Here is a 20436-nt window from a genome sequence, read left to right as displayed (position 1 = left end):
CTATCCAGTCAGCTGATTGTGGGAGTTCACGTGTAAGCGCAACTTTCCCCAAGTCCCTACAGTATATTACCAGTAGTGATCAGCGTTCTAAAACTATGTATTATTATTACTAGGGGTCCAGGCACGTAATGCTGGAACCCTATTGTTTTTGTATTAATTAATTAATTACGTCTTATTATTATTATTATTGTTGTTGTTATTATTATTATTATTATTATTATTATTATTATTATTATTATTATTATTATTATTATTAGAATGGTGAAAGGGTAGGTAGATCCCACTGTTCTTGCCAAGTTTTACATTCACAGCTGAAGATTTTTTAGGATTACTCCTAGTTTTAGAGCTTTTGAGAATGACTTTAAACTATTTATTAGAGCGTTAGAGAAAATGAGAGATGTGCAAAATTGAAATGTTTTTTTCCCCCCGAATGGATAGACCCCTTCTGTCTTTGGTTGTTTATTTATATATTTGTATATGTGTATACGATATAAGTATATATGTGTATGCATATACACGAGTATTTTCTTTTCTTTTTCCATGTGCAATTTGTGCTGCGGTTGCTGCTTGGCTGTTGCAGTAGAACATGTGTAATGTTAAATTTCTGTGTTTGTTCGATAAGCATTAATTAAAAAAAAGATCCCACTGTTCTACAGCCAAGTAAAAATGACCTACGTCAACCACCGGAGGGCGCTATAATATACAAATAAACGCGTTTTGCACAATACCTTGGCAAGCGTGAGTCGTGCATTCAAAACTTTATATAAGCTTGTTATGATTTTTCCCGCTATTTTACGAAATATGCATAACCTACTTTTTCACGATTTCTTTTGCACATTTCTTTATTCGACTTCATTTGCTACCTATTATAAATTGTTGTCCTGTTTTCCGTGTGAATTTACTGTACACGTCTTTCACATTTGTGGCTCTGACGCCTACACCGTTCAAATATTAATCAAATTTGATGGGTGGCTACCGACTGAGGGCTTCTTGTGACTTGCAAAACATGGCGCGTTTCAACCAAAAGAGGGCGCTATAACAAAGCAAGATTCAAGAGGTTTATTCGTACAACATGGAGTGAAATGTATCTCTGACTGACCCTATTTGGTCGTGCAAAATTAGAAGAAAAAATGGTAAAAAGTAAAGTAGGAGTAAAAAACAAACAAAAACAAAATTACAATATATAAATACGATCTATCAAATCAGACATGCAATCCAAATATACATTCTAAATATAGTGCAATGGCGAGATGATGTATAGACTAAATTATTTGTGCAGTAAAGTGAACATGTGCATTATATAATTAATTCCTGAACAAACATACATAAATGTACAGAAGGACCAGAATTAGTTTGAACTGAGAAACCTTATGGCCTGGGGGGGGTAAAAACTTCCTCAGTCTCTCTGTCTTGGACATCAGGCAACGGAACCGTCTGCCTGAGTTCAGCCTGCGGAACAGACAGTTTGCGGGGTATATTAAGGAGTCCTTAATTAAGACGCGCTTTGGTTAATATCTCGTGAGGCAAATATTCAAAATGTGTATGTATTCCTCTTCTGTGAATTAAGATACTTCCAATGGTATACAATATGTCTATATGGTCTTCAGTTTTTCCCAAATACACGAAATATGGTAGACCTTATAGTTGGTGCTTTAACTAATAGAAACAAAATTTGTGTTACATATGTATTTGAGTTCTCTTTATATATATATATGGAAATCAGAATATATTTGAATTGAATATATTGAAAATATACATCTATAAATATATTCAATTCAAATATATTCTGATTTCCTCATTTTTATGCTGAAAGCTTGGCTTCGTTTCTTCAGCCTTTCGGTGCTATTTATGAGACATGCTCAAACTTACCAAATCAACCATAAGTTGAATGTGCCAAATTTAGTTAAAGTCGGACAATGAAAGTTTCACTTGAGATGCTATTAAACTGTCACCTGGTGGGCTTGAATGCCCCCTAGTGGTTGTTAAATATTGGTACAAGTTCAACTATTATAAGACATGTATTATCGTTGTGAAACAAACATCGATAATATGTGCCGCAGCTCTCAATTACAAGACCAGGAGTGCCAGCAAGAACACGCTGTATGACAGGGTTATTATCAAAAAGGTATTGTGGGTAGTAATATATGAATAAAATGTTTAATTAATATGACTGAAAAAATAATAATTACAACGATGACTGAAATAGCATTCAGGCAGAAAATTCAATAGGAGGCAGCAATAAATATGATAACCGTAGCAGCAATGGATAAGATAATTTGATTTTATTTTGATCTGTATGTGCTGTTCCGAAGCTACTCAATAAACAATAGTTGCAATGGAAAGCTTTGAGGACGGTCTATTAAAATTATGGCTCTGGACTGGAGTTTAGATTTCCTAGTACTGCTCACCGGATATTAAGGGACAACAAGACAATTCTGTTCGGCAAGTCTCATGTAGAATGCAGTCTCATATTCCTCTATCATTTCAGTTCAGAGGCGTCAGAAGCATTTTTAATGTGGGGGGACCCTGCCCCATAATTTTTTTTTATGAATTAGATGCCATTTCCTGCATTCTGATGTATTTTTAACAGGTTGTTAAACACCTAATTTTGGAATGGATTCTTTCGCGAAGCAATAGAAACAGCGCTGGGTGAACTAATATTTATGTTAAATGTGTGTGTGTTTGTGTGTGTGTGTGGGGGGGCAAACGAATAATTATGAAATTATTTAATGGCGGCGACGCCCATGATTCAGTTGGTGTACTGCCACCAACGACTATTTTCTATGAATGAATCTATCAACTGTTTTACTGATTGGTCGATTAATCTAACCAATTGATTTTTCTCCAGAAAATCATCTTGACGTTTAATTTTATTTTTTTTATTATTATTATTATTATTATTGTTCTTGTTCTTTATTATTTTATATTATTTTAAAAAATCTTGAATCGATTAGATTATTTTAGATTAATGTTTTTTTTCTAAAAAATTATTATTATTTTTATTTTTTAACCGTATTCCCCCCTAGTATAGACCAATCCGATTATTTCACAAAAATTTTAGGGCCCCTGTCACTCAGTAACCCTTGGAATCGTCGTAATTATATTATATTTATTCATTCGTTTATTTATTTATTTTTTATCGCTTAGTGCTTAGGCCAAAGGTGCTTTGGAGTGCTCATTCCCTCTGGTCATGCAAATCTGGGTTCAGCGAAATACGGATACATCATTCAGCGAATTATTATTATTATTATTAAGCTGTTATGGATATTTGAAGATGTAAGAATTTTGCACAAAGCGGTAGGTGCCACGATGCCCTAATGCAACTTTCGCTACAACGAACATTCTCGGTGTTCATACTTTTTTATACTATACATATAACACGATTGATGAGTCGAAAAGATTGAATTACAATTTGATGTATATGTTGTGGGAGAAAACATTTACATTTATTTTCCTTTTTAAAAAGCGACGTACACATGCATAAAAGCACATTACCAAAATACGTGCTGTCAAAGAGTCGACTTATAGGCACAAGAGCAACGAGGCTGAGCTGCCCAGCGAGGGGGGACCGGGGACGGATGTAACACTTTTTACATTTTTGCCTGTACCTCGGACCTCTCTTATGGAATCGCAATCAAAATTTGATACAAACTACCTACATGTGTCTCCATTAAACGGCACAGATTATTTATGTATCACAAACAGAAAATGAATGGTTTAGCCTCAAACACATGGAGTAAAATGTCACAGTTTACCCTATAGTCAGGCATAGTAACATAGCCCTTGGTTAAATGTAACATTATAAATAATGTCAAACAATTTCAAGCCATACAAAGTTATTTATTTATTTTTTTGTTCAACAAAATTTGTGGGTATGTATGCATGTTTGGACAATGTATATTAATTACAACTAAAATACTTCAACCAAATACCATAAAACCAATAAAATGTGCAACTGTACATCAGTTTTAATAACTGAATAATAGTATGCATCAGGCCTGTTTTAGGGGGCCTTAAGCTGTTACCCCTGTGGTAGCCGTGAACAGGGTTACTTTGCAACAAAGAGAAAATATTAGCACTCAGAACTTATGTAAAAGAAATTTACACTGGCACATAAAAAAAACTTATAATAATGTACGGAGACTTGCAGTGGCATCACAAAAATAAACGAAGTAAAAAAATTACGTTCTTACCTCAAATTAAATTTCCCTTATATATGAGTGTTTTTAGAGTGTTCTTCACATGTGAAATGATGACTAAACTGAGCATGTGCAGAATGAGTTATGTGATTTGTGAAACATTAAGAACATTCAGAAAAAATAGATTTATATCAGGCTGGTAGAAGAATTCAAGGACAGACGGGTCTTCAGGCATTTCTTGAAAGCGGAGATTGGATGTGATGACCGGACGTGATTCGGCAGCTCCTTCCTACATCAGGGAGCCGCACGTGAGAAGCGGCTGGGGTGAGACCCACATGGTGGAGGGACCTCCAAAATACTGTAATAGTATCCAAAGCTATCCAACTCGATTATTTGTTCTTGTTGTGCTACTTGGTTTCAGCATAAAGGTTTTGCTATATTCAACTTGAACGAAATTAGTTTGGTCACGGCGCTGTTCTGTTCGTTACCTAGTGATCATGCCGTTCACGGCTGAGACAGAATGGCCAACATAATCAAATTAATAGAATAATACACAACAACATAAATAAATATGTATGTAACACTTTTAAATGATCTATAAATACATATCAAATCCAAATATTTTTTTCCTAATCATTGTAGCACAATTTAACAAATAATAATAATAAAAAATGTAACATTTTCTTAAATGTTTAATAATAAGGAGCGAAAAAATATTCACTAAACAAATCAGTGGACACTTCACTTGATTGAACGGACTCCTAAGGATTGATTCACTGAGAAGAATCCTATGTCCATCTCTAGCAGGAACTCTGCACTGCTTCGTCCCGCCTCTTCGAATGACAAAGGGGGAAGCCAATGGAATTTCATCTTAGGGAGGCAGAGGAGAAGTGTGGATTGTGCTGAGGTCTGTGTTTACGATCGTAAAATAATTATGATAATGATCCCGAATTTCCACAGTATCTTCAGTCCTGAATCCTGGATTCGTGTGTGCAACGGTAATTTAAATATTATAATTATGGTTTATATCTGCAGTTATTTTTTATTTGGCTAATAACTAAATCGCATTGGTCGATATTTTTTTTTTTTTTGGGGGGGAGGGGGGTAATTTCTCCAAAACAAACAACTAGCCCAGAGTTAGCTTATTATCTTAAAATCAAGAAGGTTGTATAAACAGGAACCCCTGCAATTCTTATCATGATGATACATTGAAACAGATATCCCGCGTGCTTCGAGCGCATTCTCGACGATATTTCCTGTAAACTGAAGCGAAGGAACTAGAACGCTCTAGTTCCTGTTGCCCGTATTTTACTATTTAAAATGCTAAAGCATTAAAAAAGTAAACAATGAGCACTAGCATTTCCAATATTCAAAATTTAACTCGTATTTGAAGGAACACATTCTAGACCCTTTAAGCGTATATGCTAAAATGGCAAGGATTTTCAGGTTTTAATTATTATTGGTTAGAATATTTTTTTTTCTGCTTAATTGACATATAGCCTACGCTGTTTTGCAAACTGCCCCTAACGTATGCCAAATTTGTTTCTTAATAAAGGTTCATTCCACACCAGGTTGTAAACTATCATTTTTATCAATGGAAAACACTTGAGGCACAAAGGCTATTTTGAGCAACAAAGACCATCTTGTATAACTTTGTAGAACTCACTTTTAATTATTATGTCGTCTGTATGAGGGCTTCATTTTATGGTGTTCTGTGGGGTCCTAAGACCAGGTGGCACTAGTCATCAACCGTCACTATGACGCTGCCAGGGGGTAACATGTGACACCAAGAATGGGGGCTGCTGGGATTGACAGGGTCTCCTGGTGCTCTGCAGCCCTATAAGGACGGACCGTAACAGCTGTGCATGCACTCCCAGCTTCAGTTACTTTCTTTAGGCCACCCGTTTGCGGGGTGCATTCCTTCTGGAACATACTGGACTGGACCACTGATAAAGCAGCCCTGGGTATAAAGCCCTGCAGCAGGCCACACGTGCTGCATTCGAGCAAACGAGCAAAGGAGGTCTAATCTGAATAAGAAGGGACCCTGCAGTTTTCATCTACAGCTTTCATTAAGGTGAGCAGTTTCAATTATGTGTACTTTAACATTTGGAAACAAATGAGGTTAGGGATGCTTTTATAAAGGAATACATTTTACACAAACTATTTGTACTGAGTATCACTTTTAGATTAATTAATCTTGTTAGATTCCAAAAAAAAGTCACACACTGACTGAAGATAGTCGAGGTTCGTAATTGTTTGAATGAGGTGATTGTGTTGAATTATAAGTGTTCTGTGAATGTTCCACCCCTCCTTTGTAAAGAAGACTGTGACAGAGCACATGGTGCTGAAACAGACATGTGCTACTAAGCAATATTTTACTAAGACCAATATGATTTCACTAATAGAGACCAGGTTTTTAATGGTAGTACATTAAGTAGACATTGCAATAAGGATCTGAAACAGAGGTATTTCAGTTATAAGCAATTTCTTAAATGTTTTAGTGAAACCATGAAATTAGATACTGACAGTGCTTTGTGCTGTATAAAGCATTGTAGCATTGTATAATGTAACGTTACCATTATCAGGAACTTTCTCTTTTTCATAATGAGGTGAAATAACAAATAAATACATTTATTCAATTGAAAAGACCAGAGGTGAGTAATTCATGTCCAGAGAGTAAAAGTCCAGACCAAGATTTTCTTTCAACCAACCAGCTGAGTTTAAAGAGTCACAGGGAATTCAACTCGTTCCTTGAAACAAAATCTTGTTCTGGACTTTTACTCTCTGGACCTGAACTACCCACCTCTGGAAAAGGCCATCAGAAAAGTTGCTGGTCTTTGAGGGGGTGTGAGAAGTCACCCACCCCCCCCCTCGACAAAAGTGAAGCCTGTGATTGGCAGGCCAACACATGCAGTGATGAACCAGTGACGAGCTCTCCCTTGTGCTTCATTGTCACTCTGTGTGACCATGCTGTCTTAATGACTTACTCTCTGTGACATATTCAGCACTAAAGGATTCAAGGGTAAATAAAAGATTCAGAAAAGTATTTGTCATTAAGCTATTTATTATTTTAGTAGTATAAAGAAGTGGGATAGTATGAAGGCATACCAAGTGCATACCATACCTTGATTAATTGATGATGGTGATTGTTGTACTTGAGTAAATATTTCAATAACAGGACAATCTACTTTGTGGTATAGATGTTTTTTTTTCTTTTACATTTTTATTTAATTTTATTCCCAGTGAGCCCCTTATTTTAAGGGCTTTAACTTTGACAACAGATATGTCATATATTTCAACGACTTTATGTATTTGTTTGAATTCTAATGCTGCTTCTGTAAGATTGTACAAAAACCCTCATTATGGGGAAATTATTGAGATTAAAACAAACCCTGTAGCAGGCAGGTTGTAAAGCATGTGAGACTAACATGCGTAATCTGTTTCTACAGATGCCAGAAAAAGTCAGCCAGCCCATGGAGGAGGAGGTGGAGACCTTTGCCTTTCAGGCAGAGATTGCCCAACTGATGTCTCTGATCATCAACACCTTCTATTCCAATAAGGAGATCTTTCTTAGAGAGCTTATCTCTAACTCATCAGATGTACGTATATTTTGTAGAAGATGTTGTTTTTACTCATCAAAGACATTTTTGTACAATATACTATTAATGTGTGAGATGTAAATAATCTATTTTATTTTAATAAGAATTTTTTATTGCTTTCACTCAATAGCATTATGCATATATATTTTGCACAGTGGTTAATATAGATTGATGTACTATTATTATTTACCTTTTCTCAGGCTTTGGACAAAATCAGATATGAGAGTTTGACGGACCCCAGCAGGCTGGAATCCTGCAAGGACCTGAAGATTGATATCATTCCTGACCAGGTCACTCGCACCCTGACCATAATTGACACTGGCATTGGGATGACAAAGGCCGACCTCATCAACAACTTGGGCACTATTGCCAAGTCCGGGACCAAAGCCTTCATGGAAGCCCTGCAAGCTGGTGCTGATATTTCTATGATTGGACAGTTTGGTGTGGGCTTCTACTCGGCCTACCTGGTGGCTGAGAAGGTGACTGTCATCACCAAGCACAATGATGATGAGCAGTATATATGGGAATCCTCGGCTGGAGGCTCTTTTACAGTCAAAGCTGATCATGGTAAGTAACCTGTATCCAGAGGTGGGTAGTTCAGGTCTAGAGAGTAAAAATCCAGACTGAGATTTTGTTACAACCAACCAGTTGAGTTCTCTGTGACTGTGCCTCCTCATCCTCAACTGGTTGGTCTGAACCTGTATTTTCCACCTCTGTCTATATCCCATTTAAAAAGTGTGATATTGGGATACACCTGTTTACAGCAATTAAGACATCTGCATCGGTCTTGAATAATTTCTTTCAGTTATGATCAGTGCCCCGTCTTCCCTCTAGGTGAACCCATTAAGCGGGGCACCAAGGTCCTCCTTCATCTGAAAGAGGACCAGTCAGAGTATGTGGAAGAGAAGCGGATCAAGGAAGTTGTGAAGAAACATTCCCAGTTCATTGGTTACCCAATTACACTCTTTGTAAGTTACACTGTAAGACGTTATCCCTAAATTGGGAAAAATCCAAACACTGGAACAGTTTGTATATTAACGTGCAGCTCGTATCTTTCTACAGGTGGAAAAGCAAAGGGAGAAGGAGGTTGACTTGGAGGAGGGTGAAACTGTGGAAGAAGTTGAAAAGGATGCATCTTCTGAAGAGGACAAGGATAAGCCCAAAATTGAGGACGTGGGCTCTGATGAGGATGAAGACACCAAACAAGGAGAGAACAAGAGAAAGAAGAAGGTTAAGGAGAAATACATTGATGCCCAAGAGCTGAACAAGACCAAGCCCATCTGGACGCGTAACCCAGATGACATCACCAATGAGGAATATGGCGAGTTCTACAAAAGCCTATCCAATGACTGGGAGGACCACCTGGCTGTGAAGGTTAAAATACATTTTAAAAACATATTTTTTTCTTTTTCAAGAAAGAAGTGTTGTGCACCACAGTAGCAGTTACTGGCTGCATATTGAATGTACTCGTACTGTAATACATCCTGATTGCATTAATTTATAATCATGTCTGTTATTGCAGCACTTTTCAGTGGAAGGGCAGCTTGAGTTCCGTGCTCTGCTCTTCGTTCCCAGAAGGGCTTCCTTTGACCTTTTTGAAAACAAGAAGAGGAGGAATAACATTAAGTTATATGTGCGCAGGGTCTTCATTATGGACAACTGTGAAGAGCTCATGCCTGAGTACCTCAGTGAGTGACTCCAAACTACATTTGGTTTTGTAGTTGTAATAATGAAAAGAGTTATTAATTGTTTTTAAAATCATTTCCCAGATTTCATCAAAGGTGTTGTGGACTCTGAGGACCTCCCTCTGAACATCTCCAGAGAGATGCTGCAGCAGAGTAAGATCCTGAAGGTGATCCGCAAGAACCTGGTGAAGAAGTGCCTGGAGCTCTTCACTGAGCTGTCTGAGGACAAGGACAACTACAAGAAGTTTTATGAGCAGTTCTCCAAGAATGTTAAGGTAACGTGAGAAAATTTGTACTACGGTTGTCTGTACTTTTTTCTACAAACCTGTGCTCAGGGCTTATTAAAGCTCAATAACTGTTTGCTTCAGCTGGGCATTCATGAAGATTCCCAAAATCGCAAGAAGCTGTCTGAGTTGCTACGTTACTACACCTCCAGTTCCGCAGATGAAATGGTATCTCTTAAGGATTATGTATCTCGTATGAAGGACAACCAGAAGCACATCTATTACATTACAGGTACAGGCACATTTGGAATCAGTCATTCTTTTTTTATATCTTTATATAAGATAAATACTGTATTTTAACTTACAATCTTAAATTTCTTCTCAAGGGGAAACAAAAGAGCAGGTGGCCAACTCTGCTTTTGTGGAGCGTCTGCGCAAGGCAGGTCTTGAGGTGATCTACATGATCGAGCCCATCGATGAATACTGTGTCCAGCAGCTGAAGGAGTATGATGGAAAGAACCTGGTATCAGTCACAAAAGAGGGATTGGAACTTCCTGAGGATGAGGAGGAGAAGAAGAAACAGGAAGAACTCAAGAGCAAATTTGAGAACCTCTGCAAGATCATGAAGGATATTTTGGAAAAAAAGATTGAGAAGGTGCAAAATTTGTTTACGTTGGTTGTGTGATTTCTGTGTAACATTTCTGTGAGAACAAACATGTAGACCATCAAGATTCATGTGAACACTTGTGCATTATTAATCTTTTGCTTTTTCTTGCCACTTCTAGGTTGTCGTCTCCAACCGCCTTGTTTCCTCCCCCTGCTGCATTGTCACCAGCACCTACGGCTGGACTGCCAACATGGAGAGGATCATGAAGTCTCAAGCTCTCAGAGACAACTCCACTATGGGCTACATGACAGCTAAGAAACATCTGGAAATCAACCCCCTGCACCCAATCGTGGAGACCCTGAGGGAGAAGGCGGAGGTCGATAAGAATGACAAGGCGGTGAAAGACCTGGTGATCCTGCTGTTTGAGACGGCTCTGTTGTCCTCAGGCTTCACGCTGGATGATCCTCAGACACATGCTAACCGCATCTACAGGATGATTAAACTTGGCCTGGGTAAGTATTCAATTCCTGCATGAAATTTTTAGTTCATGTTGTCAGAAAAATAGATTTTCCCATGTCTTAGTTTAATATCTTAGTCCTGTTTAACAGTGGACCAGTTAAATGTCCTATTTCCTAGAGCACATGTTATTTTAGTACAAGAAGAGTATTTTGATGTTTATCTTCTGGCATTTTTCATGTTAGGAATCGACGATGATGAAACAATTGTGGAGGATCTTTCTCAGCCCAGTGAGGAGGACATGCCTGTTTTGGAGGGAGAAGACGGCACCTCACGGATGGAGGAAGTTGATTGAAAGTAAAATTGAAAAGGAAAAAAAAAAGTTTTTGTTTTTTTTAATCTAGTTAATTGTGCCCATTTCTAATTAATTACCAAATAATTTAATGTACAACTGAGCCTATAGACCTTTAATATGCATTCATGATTTGATGGCATGTTTCCCTTGTTAAAAGGAAATGTTTCATTTTATTTAGAGTACATTTTAGATACATTTTGCATGAAAAAAATGACATGTGACTTCATATCCAGGGAGCATTTTATATCTAACATATTAAGATTTTTAAATAAAGTTGTTTATATACATTCGTCTGTGCATATATACCATTTGTGAACCCTTTGGAGTTATTTTGAATTCCGCAGGGATAGTTTCTCAAGTGGGATATGATTTTCATCATTAAGTTACGATAATCAAAAATAGCAATATGCAGTCGAATTTAACACACACACACACACACACACACACGCACGCACGCACGCACACACACACACACACACACACGCGCTGTACCTTTTTGGACAAATGCTGTGCAGTATACGACCCGGATCACCGATGGGAAAGTTATGTGAAATATTTAGGAACGATCGGAGCTCCCTTTCTGGCAATAACCTCAACCACTTCATAGCTGCTTAATGTAGCCGTAGGTGCTGAATTATAATTCTAATATAAATTATAATATAACAAACCTTTATTGCTTTGAGTGGAAATTATCGTTTAATTTAGTGTAATTCTAATAGGTCGCGAATGGGTTCATGCTTGTTACCCACACCTATTAATTATTAATATAGTCGATATTTATGTTGTGCTTTACTCTTTGAAATGAATCCACAGATTCCAACGCAACCTAGCTACCACCTCGGAACACTTCCAGTCAGCAATGAGCGCATAAAATGCTCTTATTTCCACCCAATATGACGACACTGAGAATAACGACTCGCTAAGTCCTGTCACTTTTAAGCGAAGAAGGCGTAGCCGCTAACTCGCAGAAAGAGGCCGTCCGTGATTGGCGGCCTCGGCTCCCACTCCCTGCTGCGCTGGCGGAGAGGAAGCTTCTAGACGCTTCTGGAAGCCGCCGCGCTTTCTGGAAGTCTCTGGCGAAGGTGGCATCGGCTATTTAAGCGGAAGCGGCCGAGCCAGCATCGTTCTCACTTCGACGTCTGGTCGAGAGGAATGGTTGGTTTTCCTCGAATTAGTAATTAAATAACCGAAACCACATTAAACTAGAATCCTTTACCAACCTGCAAGGTAAGAAATGTGCGTAACATTATTCACGAATTATGGCCATTTGTCTCATTTTATTGTTCACGTGTTTGCCTGTGTTATGCTATCAAACTGCGATGGTTATTTTTGCACATAGGCGAGCTCCTAAAATGTAATTCCTTTAGATGGTCACCTATTACCCGCTGCCAGTGTATAGACTAAATTAGCCGTAAAGAATAATACGGATGGTGTCGCTCCCTGACCACGTTCTTTGTCAGCCGTTTCTATTCAATTATTTAAACTATTTTCCTGTGGTTGTTTTAATTTTATATTGCAATTACAAAAGACTGCTGTCTTTAGAATGAGCTGCCTGCCGAATTGGATTTCAGTGCCGTATGATGTGGAAGACCCCACTGACTACCTTGCGCAAAAAAAGAACAAAAATATCTTGGTTATTAGTCCATGTTATCAGTAGTTTATGCAACGATATTAACTTGGATTTGGGACCTAATGTACCTTCCTTATGTTAATTTGCAAAACCGGTAAAATATTTAGCTCGGCATCCAGTAATGAAAGGGTCATTTGTTTGCTGGCCAAATATCAGGTTTCGTCCCTCTTGACCCTACGCTAAATAACTATCCATATTTTAGATCGTCCAATACCTAGATCGAGCTTTTTTGTAATAATTAAGAATGGTTCCTTCTTATCAATAGGCATGTTACTATCCAGTAGGTTCTAGAAGGTAGTTGTTCTCAACCTTCTTCGAAGGGCGGCGCAAGACTTACGCAGTCTCAATTGTTTGAGGTTTGGCGTACACGGGATTCCAGAATAATCCATGCAACCACGTTGTGATTAATATAGCAACTGATATGAAATCACTGTCGTTTTGTGGCAGTATTATCTTGTTGGTACCTAATTGCTGTCGCTAATTCAGATTGACTTAATCATAAATACCTACCAAGGCTTACTTATTGGCATTCAGAAGGCGGCTAATATTGATTTACAATAACGATTAACATTAATGTCCCTTGACACCATATCCTATATTCAGCAGTCATGCTAATGCATGAATAACAGCATTCGATAAGTCCTGTCAGAATATAGTGTGATCAATGAAAATAAATGTGTCTAGTGTTTTTTAGTACTGTTTTAACTTTTAAAAAGAGAATGGACATTTGGGGATCTTGTGTAGAGACAAAGAGGTGACCTTTTTACAAGGTTATGCAGGGTCATTCAAAGAAAAAAAAATCACTGTACTTCTAACAATATATGTTGAATGCTAAAATTAAGAAATGTTAATGACAAGCCAGGATAAATGCACATTTGTGAGGTATGGGTTTAATGGGTTTGCTGTAGAAGATGAGATTGTACTAATCCACCTTGAGTCACTGAGTTAATGTGATAAGTGTGTGTGCACTGTGGTTTTTAAAATATCTCCAGTTAAAGCATATCTCAAACTTTCCTTTATGTCTGCAGTATGTCACTTGGAAGGTGATTGCTTTTGCAGAGCTTAATGTAAGGATACTGTATTTTACTGGTGAATTCAGACTGCAAAGGCTAAAATGAATGCACTGGTTTGGGTAATGACTGTGCATAGTCTAGTGTCCAGATGGTTAGCTGGTGTCTCTTTGTGTTCTGCATGTACAGATGCCTGAAGCACATGATCAGCCCATGGAGGAGGAGGTGGAGACCTTTGCCTTTCAGGCAGAGATTGCCCAGCTGATGTCTCTGATCATCAACACCTTCTATTCCAATAAGGAGATCTTTCTAAGAGAGCTTATCTCTAACTCATCAGATGTGAGTATTTCTCTTCTAGGTGCAAAGTTTGTGCTGCACAACAAGCCAAAAAAGTCTAAGGGTGTGGAAAGTATAACATTGTATTCTGCTGTATCCATGATCCTCACCCCTCCTCAACTAAAGAGAAAGGGGACCGTATGCATCGTGTAATGGGGGAGGTGTTTGGAACTTTTAAAATATTTTAGTTTTTCAGTGATGTATTTGCTTAGTTGCTCCTATTAGTTGTTGTACTACTGCAGTATTATATATTTTCTCTTACTGAACAAGAATTACTTTGGGCTAAACCTTAAACATTTTTCTGAATGTTAGGCTCTGGACAAAATCCGATATGAGAGCCTCACAGATCCTTCTAAGTTGGATTCTGGAAAAGATTTGAAAATTAACGTCATTCCGAACAAAGAAGACCGCTCCCTGACCATAATTGACACTGGCATTGGGATGACGAAGGCTGACCTCATCAACAACTTGGGCACTATTGCTAAGTCCGGGACCAAAGCCTTCATGGAAGCCCTGCAAGCTGGTGCTGATATTTCTATGATTGGACAGTTTGGTGTGGGCTTCTACTCGGCCTACCTGGTGGCTGAGAAGGTGACTGTCATCACCAAGCACAATGATGATGAGCAGTATGCCTGGGAGTCGTCTGCTGGAGGATCTTTCACTGTCAAAGTGGATACATGTAAGGATATTTCACATCTAACTGTGATTAGGTATGCAAGATATGTGGTGGACACAACCTGACTGTTCTTTCTCCTATTAGCTGAACCTCTGGGCCGTGGAACAAAGGTGGTCCTACATTTGAAGGAGGACCAGACAGAATATCTTGAGGAACGAAGGGTGAAAGAGATTGTGAAGAAACATTCTCAGTTCATTGGCTACCCCATCACACTTTTTGTAAGTGGTTGCATAATTACTTGTGGAAACTGACATTGAGAAGCATGATGAAGAGCGAATGACTGCATGTCCATGAAAATTGAATTCTGCCTTGTACCTGTCTGACCTAATTCCATTTTGATCTATGCAGGTGGAGAAAGAGCGTGACAAAGAGGTCAGTGATGATGAAGAAGAGAAAGAGGAGGAGAAAGGGGAGGAAGACAAGAAAAGTGATGAGGACAAGCCTGAAATTGAAGATGTGGGCTCTGATGAGGATGAGGAGCAGGAGAAGAGCTCTGATAAGAAGAAGAAAAAGAAGAAAATCAAGGAGAAGTACATTGACCAAGAGGAGCTCAACAAAACTAAGCCCCTCTGGACCCGTAATCCAGATGACATCACCAATGAGGAGTATGGGGAGTTTTACAAGAGCTTGACTAATGACTGGGAGGACCACCTGGCTGTAAAGGTTGGTGTGCAGGTTTATTTGTGTAGAAATAATTTAAATTCTATAAAGGGATGAAGGGCTACAGGAAACCACTAAACTTTGGAGGATACTTTTAAAGCAATACAGATGCTTCTCAGGCTATAAAAGGCACCACTTGAGGACATTGCATGTGCTGGGGCTGGTCAAGAATTGAACAATTGTGGCGTCACTTAAACATTGTTATTTTACAATACTATTTTGACACATTTTCGTCAAGCTCCTTAGGAATGTGTCTTCTGATACTTAGAATGGTGTTCTGTTTTTACTATAGCACTTCTCCGTAGAGGGCCAGCTTGAGTTCAGGGCTCTGCTCTTTGTTCCAAGAAGAGCCCCTTTTGACCTTTTTGAAAACAAGAAGAAGAAAAATAACATCAAGCTATATGTGCGCAGAGTCTTCATCATGGATAACTGTGAAGAGCTCATCCCAGAGTATCTCAGTGAGTTGAATGTTCATCTACAGTCATGTACAGAAAAGGCTCATCTCTATGAGGTGCTGGTAGATGAAAACTTATTTTGTTTTTCCTGTACAGATTTCATCAAAGGTGTTGTGGACTCTGAGGACCTCCCTCTGAACATCTCCAGAGAGATGCTGCAGCAGAGTAAGATCCTGAAGGTGATCCGCAAGAACCTGGTGAAGAAGTGCCTGGAGCTCTTCACTGAGCTGTCCGAAGACAAGGACAACTACAAGAAATATTATGAGCAGTTCTCCAAGAACATCAAGGTTAGGCCCTTGACATGCAAACCAGATCCAGATGGTGGTGTTTTTTTTTTTTCCTTTCCCTAAATCAACCTAAATTATTTGCTCACAGTACTTAATGAAATGAATAGTTCATATTGGTTTTGACAGTTCAGGTACAGTTTCTGAATTCTGCAGTTTTGTCGTACACTTATGCTCAGTACAATGTGCAGTGAAATGCTCTATTTCCGAGTTCCAGACTGTGAGCAGGGCACGTACATATAAGGGACATAAGAGTAGAGAAGACGCACATATAGAGGGACAAGTGGGCAAGTAAACTCATTAATGCCTCCAGGGGACTAAACTGCATCTGCAATATGTGTCAGTGAGGTGGTTACCATTCAATGTGAAATTTATGCAATTAATTGCCATACAGTTTGAAAAAGGGTGAGGTTAGTTTCTCAACTTACTGGTTGGCAAAACCTGTGAGAGTGCAGAACTTCTGCAGCTTTGAGCCTGCATGCCTTCACAACCACTGGTGTATTGTTTTAATGATCCTGCTATTTCGGCAGCTGTCACGTAGCTAGGTTTCATGACTGCATTGCTGGTTTTTCTGAGTTTAATTTTAACCTGCTGTTTGGTTCCACTAGAAGTTAAATTGACAATGCAGAAAATGGTGGCATTGAATAAGATGTACATATATTAGGGCTGTCAAAATTAATGGGTTAACGTGGATTAATCAATCATCATGATTAATCTGATAAAAAATTTTTAACGCAATTAACCCATCTGCAGCGCAGAATGACTCAAAATCCCAGAAATGTCTCTGTCAACCCATTTCGGGCAGTTTTGGTTAATTCCATTTGCCCTGGGAACTCGGATTCCGAGTTTTGAAGCCGGAAGTGACGACATGCGCGCTCCCATTTCTCGGAGATCTGAGAAATATCTCGGAGCAGCACAGAGGATCCCGAGTTCAGAATCGAAGATGGCTGCGCCTTTTATCAATAGAAGGGAAAGTTGTAGTTTTATCCTGTTTAAGCACTACTTCTCATTTGTGGCTCATTAAATCGGTCGCACACACTATACCGTCCAACTTATCTGTGGACGTGTTGCTACGGAGTTTTATACGTAAAGCACCGCACGTAATGTGTTATCAACTGATATTGCTAACAATGGCAATTAACCGGGCTAGAACTGGATTTCATGATTAGTCGGATTATTTGTCGGATTTTACGGTAGTTCGGGCTAATTGTAAGTGAACTAAGATAAAGACCATTTAAACGAAGGTACCTTAAATACGACATATCTAATGTATAATTTTCTCTCTGCACAGTTACGCCAGTTTTTTTTTTTTTTTTTTAGGACTTGACTGAAAATGTGGTCCCTATGTTAAATAATTTAGTTGTAGGCTAAAGGAATGTCTGGTTATCTGCTGTCTATGAATTTGTTTTTTAATTAATTTTTTTTTAGCTTGGAATACATGAAGACTCTCAAAATCGCAAGAAACTCTCTGAGCTCTTAAGGTACTATACCTCCGCATCAGGGGATGAGATGGTCTCCCTTAAGGACTACGTCACTCGGATGAAGGACAACCAGAAGCACATCTACTACATCACTGGTGAGCCACTGCTTGAAAAGTGCACTTCAAGGAGCAGTCGATTTCCAACAACACAAAACCCTATATCAGGGGTCTCCAACTCCGGTCCTGGAGAGCTACTATCCAGTCGGTTTTCTATCCTACCTGGCTTCTGATGAGCCACGCCTGCTCCTGGTATTTACCTGAGAACAGGTGTCGCTCATCAGAAGCCAAGTAGGATAGAAAACCTACTGGATAGTAGCTCTCCAGGACCGGAGTTGGAGACCCCTGCCCTATATGGTTTTACTTGGGGATGAGGGGGTGTGGCTGAGTGAGTTTGCATGTTGTGCCTGTGAAGAAGGTTGCTGGCTTGAATCCCGTCTTGGAAGAATGATTTCACAGTTAGTTCCTGAAGCAACTGGGGGTTAAGGACCTTGCTCAGGGGCTGGTCTAACCCTGCTTTTTCTCAAATATATGTTGCTTTGGATAAAACTGTCCGCTAATAAATGTAAACGTAAAGTCTGATTTTTGAAAATCTAAGCCAAATCATAATCAAAATCTTTCCTTAGGAGAAACAAAGGATCAGGTGGCCAACTCTGCTTTCGTGGAACGCCTACGCAAGGCAGGTCTTGAGGTGATCTACATGATCGAGCCCATTGATGAATACTGTGTCCAGCAGCTGAAGGAGTTTGAGGGCAAGAACCTGGTGTCAGTCACAAAAGAGGGTTTGGAACTTCCTGAGGATGAGGAGGAGAAGAAGAAACAGGAAGAACTTAAGAGCAAATTTGAGAACCTCTGCAAGATCATGAAGGACATTTTGGAGAAGAAAGTGGAAAAGGTGAGCAAAGACGTCTTGTGCTTGAATATCTAAACATGAAATGTATTGAAACGGAAAGCCTTGTGAACACCTTCGACTTTAAATATGTTCATTTGAATATTCTTGAACAGGTTACAGTATCCAATAGGCTGGTCTCCTCTCCTTGCTGCATTGTAACCAGCACATATGGCTGGACGGCCAACATGGAGAGGATCATGAAGGCACAGGCACTGAGAGACAACTCCACTATGGGCTACATGGCTGCCAAGAAGCACCTGGAAATAAATCCAGACCATCCTATTATTGAGACCCTCAGACAGAAGGCGGAGGCTGACAAGAATGACAAATCTGTGAAGGACCTGGTCATTCTGCTGTTCGAGACTGCGTTGCTGTCTTCTGGCTTCACATTGGATGACCCTCAGACTCACTCCAACCGTATCTATAGGATGATCAAGCTGGGGTTGGGTGAGTGCAAGAAAATTCCTGTAGATATGTAGCTGTAGTGCACCATGTATTGAAAGGCCTAAATGAACAATTTTGTATAGTCACTTAATTGCCTCATTTTGTTAGTATCTGGCAATGTTCTATCAATGAAATGACAATATGCCTAGAATGCTTGTTTCTCCACACACACACACACACACACGTTAAATGCAGCTGTATTGATTTGACTCAAGATAGACCATGTTCCCTTTGCAGGAATTGATGAGGATGATCTGACCACTGATGAAAGCAGTTCTGCTCCTGTTGAAGACATGCCCCCACTGGAAGGAGATGATGATGCCTCCAGGATGGAGGAAGTAGATTAGAGCTACAGTAAAAGACCAAGTTCGCAGTAGAACTGTAAATAATTAGAATGTCTGTTGCAATGCACATTCTCTGAGAATGCTTCCTTTTGTTCCCTGTACATCTTGGATCTCTGGCAGTGCCATGCGTGGGAGGACATCTCACCTGACTGCTCTTGTTTCTGTCTAGTTCTTGACATCTTCTATTTATTGACATTCCAGTATGGTCTCCTGTGTGCCATGAATGCATTGTATAATGGCAATTTAGAGATTTGAAATGGTTGTACCAGAACAAATAAAATTTCAGAATCCGAAAGTCTGCCATTTATTTGAGCGAGTTGGACAAGCATTTCGAGAATACAGTACTGAATCCCCACTGTGGTATGCATTAAACTTTCACTACTGGATATTTAAAGGAATGTATGGAGTTTTTTTTTCTTTAAAAATATTGAACTAAAATGAATGGTACATTCTAACTGCATGCATTGGCTCTGCACTTGTCAAGGTGCTTTGCTTTTAAATTATTTCACAACTTGGAAGATCTATTAAAATATGTTTTGATTGTAAGTACCTTAGCTTAGTAAGTCTTGCCCATTACAATACATTTAATAGGGGAGACTTTTCGTCCATCCAACAGTATTCTGTACACCCTTCTCCCCCCCTTAACCTATCCAGGGTCGCAGGATTCCTGAGCATATCCCTGGAACCTGCGGAAGCAAAAGCGACAGAGACTTAAATTTGTGTAAGTTTGGGTTATGGGGTGTTGTTAGAAATGTAGCATCGATATGCCACTAGGTGGGAGTGCTGTGTAGCAAATACCAAAAACTAAGACAGTTCTTTTTTTTCTTACCACCGTCTACAACGCGACATTGGTCTGCTTCAACTAAAGGGATAAAATATTTGCATCAATGCAACACTGGCTATAAAATATAACCGGTACACTAGTTTACTCTCGCTATTAGCAATATGTAACTCTACTTTGTGCGTAAAGCCATTAACCTGCAGTTCGCTCACGTTTTCACCCATAGATGTAAATGGTAAATGTTTAAACGCTCCATGGCACATTTTACCTTAGGATTAACAATCATGGTAGTTATACGCACTGAGTGAAAATCCATGCATTACTGCGTTCATAGTTAACTTTACGAGACTATTGTTTGTTTGTAACTTCGTAGTGTTATACC

At 39.0% G+C, this 20436-nt stretch overlaps 2 protein-coding genes across 3 annotated transcripts; both read left to right on the top strand.

Moving 5' to 3' along the window:
- The first annotated feature begins 5035 nt into the window (after positions 1–5035).
- On the top strand, positions 5036–11352 carry LOC140580876 (heat shock protein HSP 90-alpha 1). Its single transcript, XM_072702536.1, has 12 exons — positions 5036–5137; positions 6017–6213; positions 7589–7738; positions 7939–8305; positions 8573–8706; positions 8801–9112; positions 9261–9426; positions 9508–9698; positions 9792–9939; positions 10034–10302; positions 10433–10766; positions 10956–11352. The coding sequence occupies exons 3-12, from the start codon at positions 7589–7591 to the stop codon at positions 11063–11065; spliced, it is 2181 nt and encodes a 726-aa protein (XP_072558637.1). The 5' UTR covers positions 5036–5137; positions 6017–6213; the 3' UTR covers positions 11066–11352.
- A 709-nt stretch (positions 11353–12061) lies between these two features.
- On the top strand, positions 12062–19568 carry LOC111844402 (heat shock protein HSP 90-alpha). Of its 2 annotated transcripts, none has more exons than XM_023812859.2 (11): positions 12062–12301; positions 13895–14044; positions 14354–14720; positions 14802–14935; positions 15066–15380; positions 15670–15835; positions 15929–16119; positions 17545–17692; positions 18220–18488; positions 18599–18932; positions 19167–19568. In XM_023812859.2, the coding sequence occupies exons 2-11, from the start codon at positions 13895–13897 to the stop codon at positions 19274–19276; spliced, it is 2184 nt and encodes a 727-aa protein (XP_023668627.2). In that variant the 5' UTR covers positions 12062–12301; the 3' UTR covers positions 19277–19568. The 2 variants fall into 2 exon arrangements, with proteins under 2 accessions (XP_023668627.2, XP_023668626.2); XM_023812858.2 differs by having other exon boundaries at positions 12063–12292.
- Positions 19569–20436: the final 868 nt, after the last annotated feature.

The sequence above is a fragment of the Paramormyrops kingsleyae genome, chromosome 19, assembly GCF_048594095.1.
Source record: "Paramormyrops kingsleyae isolate MSU_618 chromosome 19, PKINGS_0.4, whole genome shotgun sequence".
Lineage (NCBI taxonomy): Eukaryota > Metazoa > Chordata > Actinopteri > Osteoglossiformes > Mormyridae > Paramormyrops > Paramormyrops kingsleyae.
This window is presented reverse-complemented; position numbering and strand designations above follow the sequence as displayed.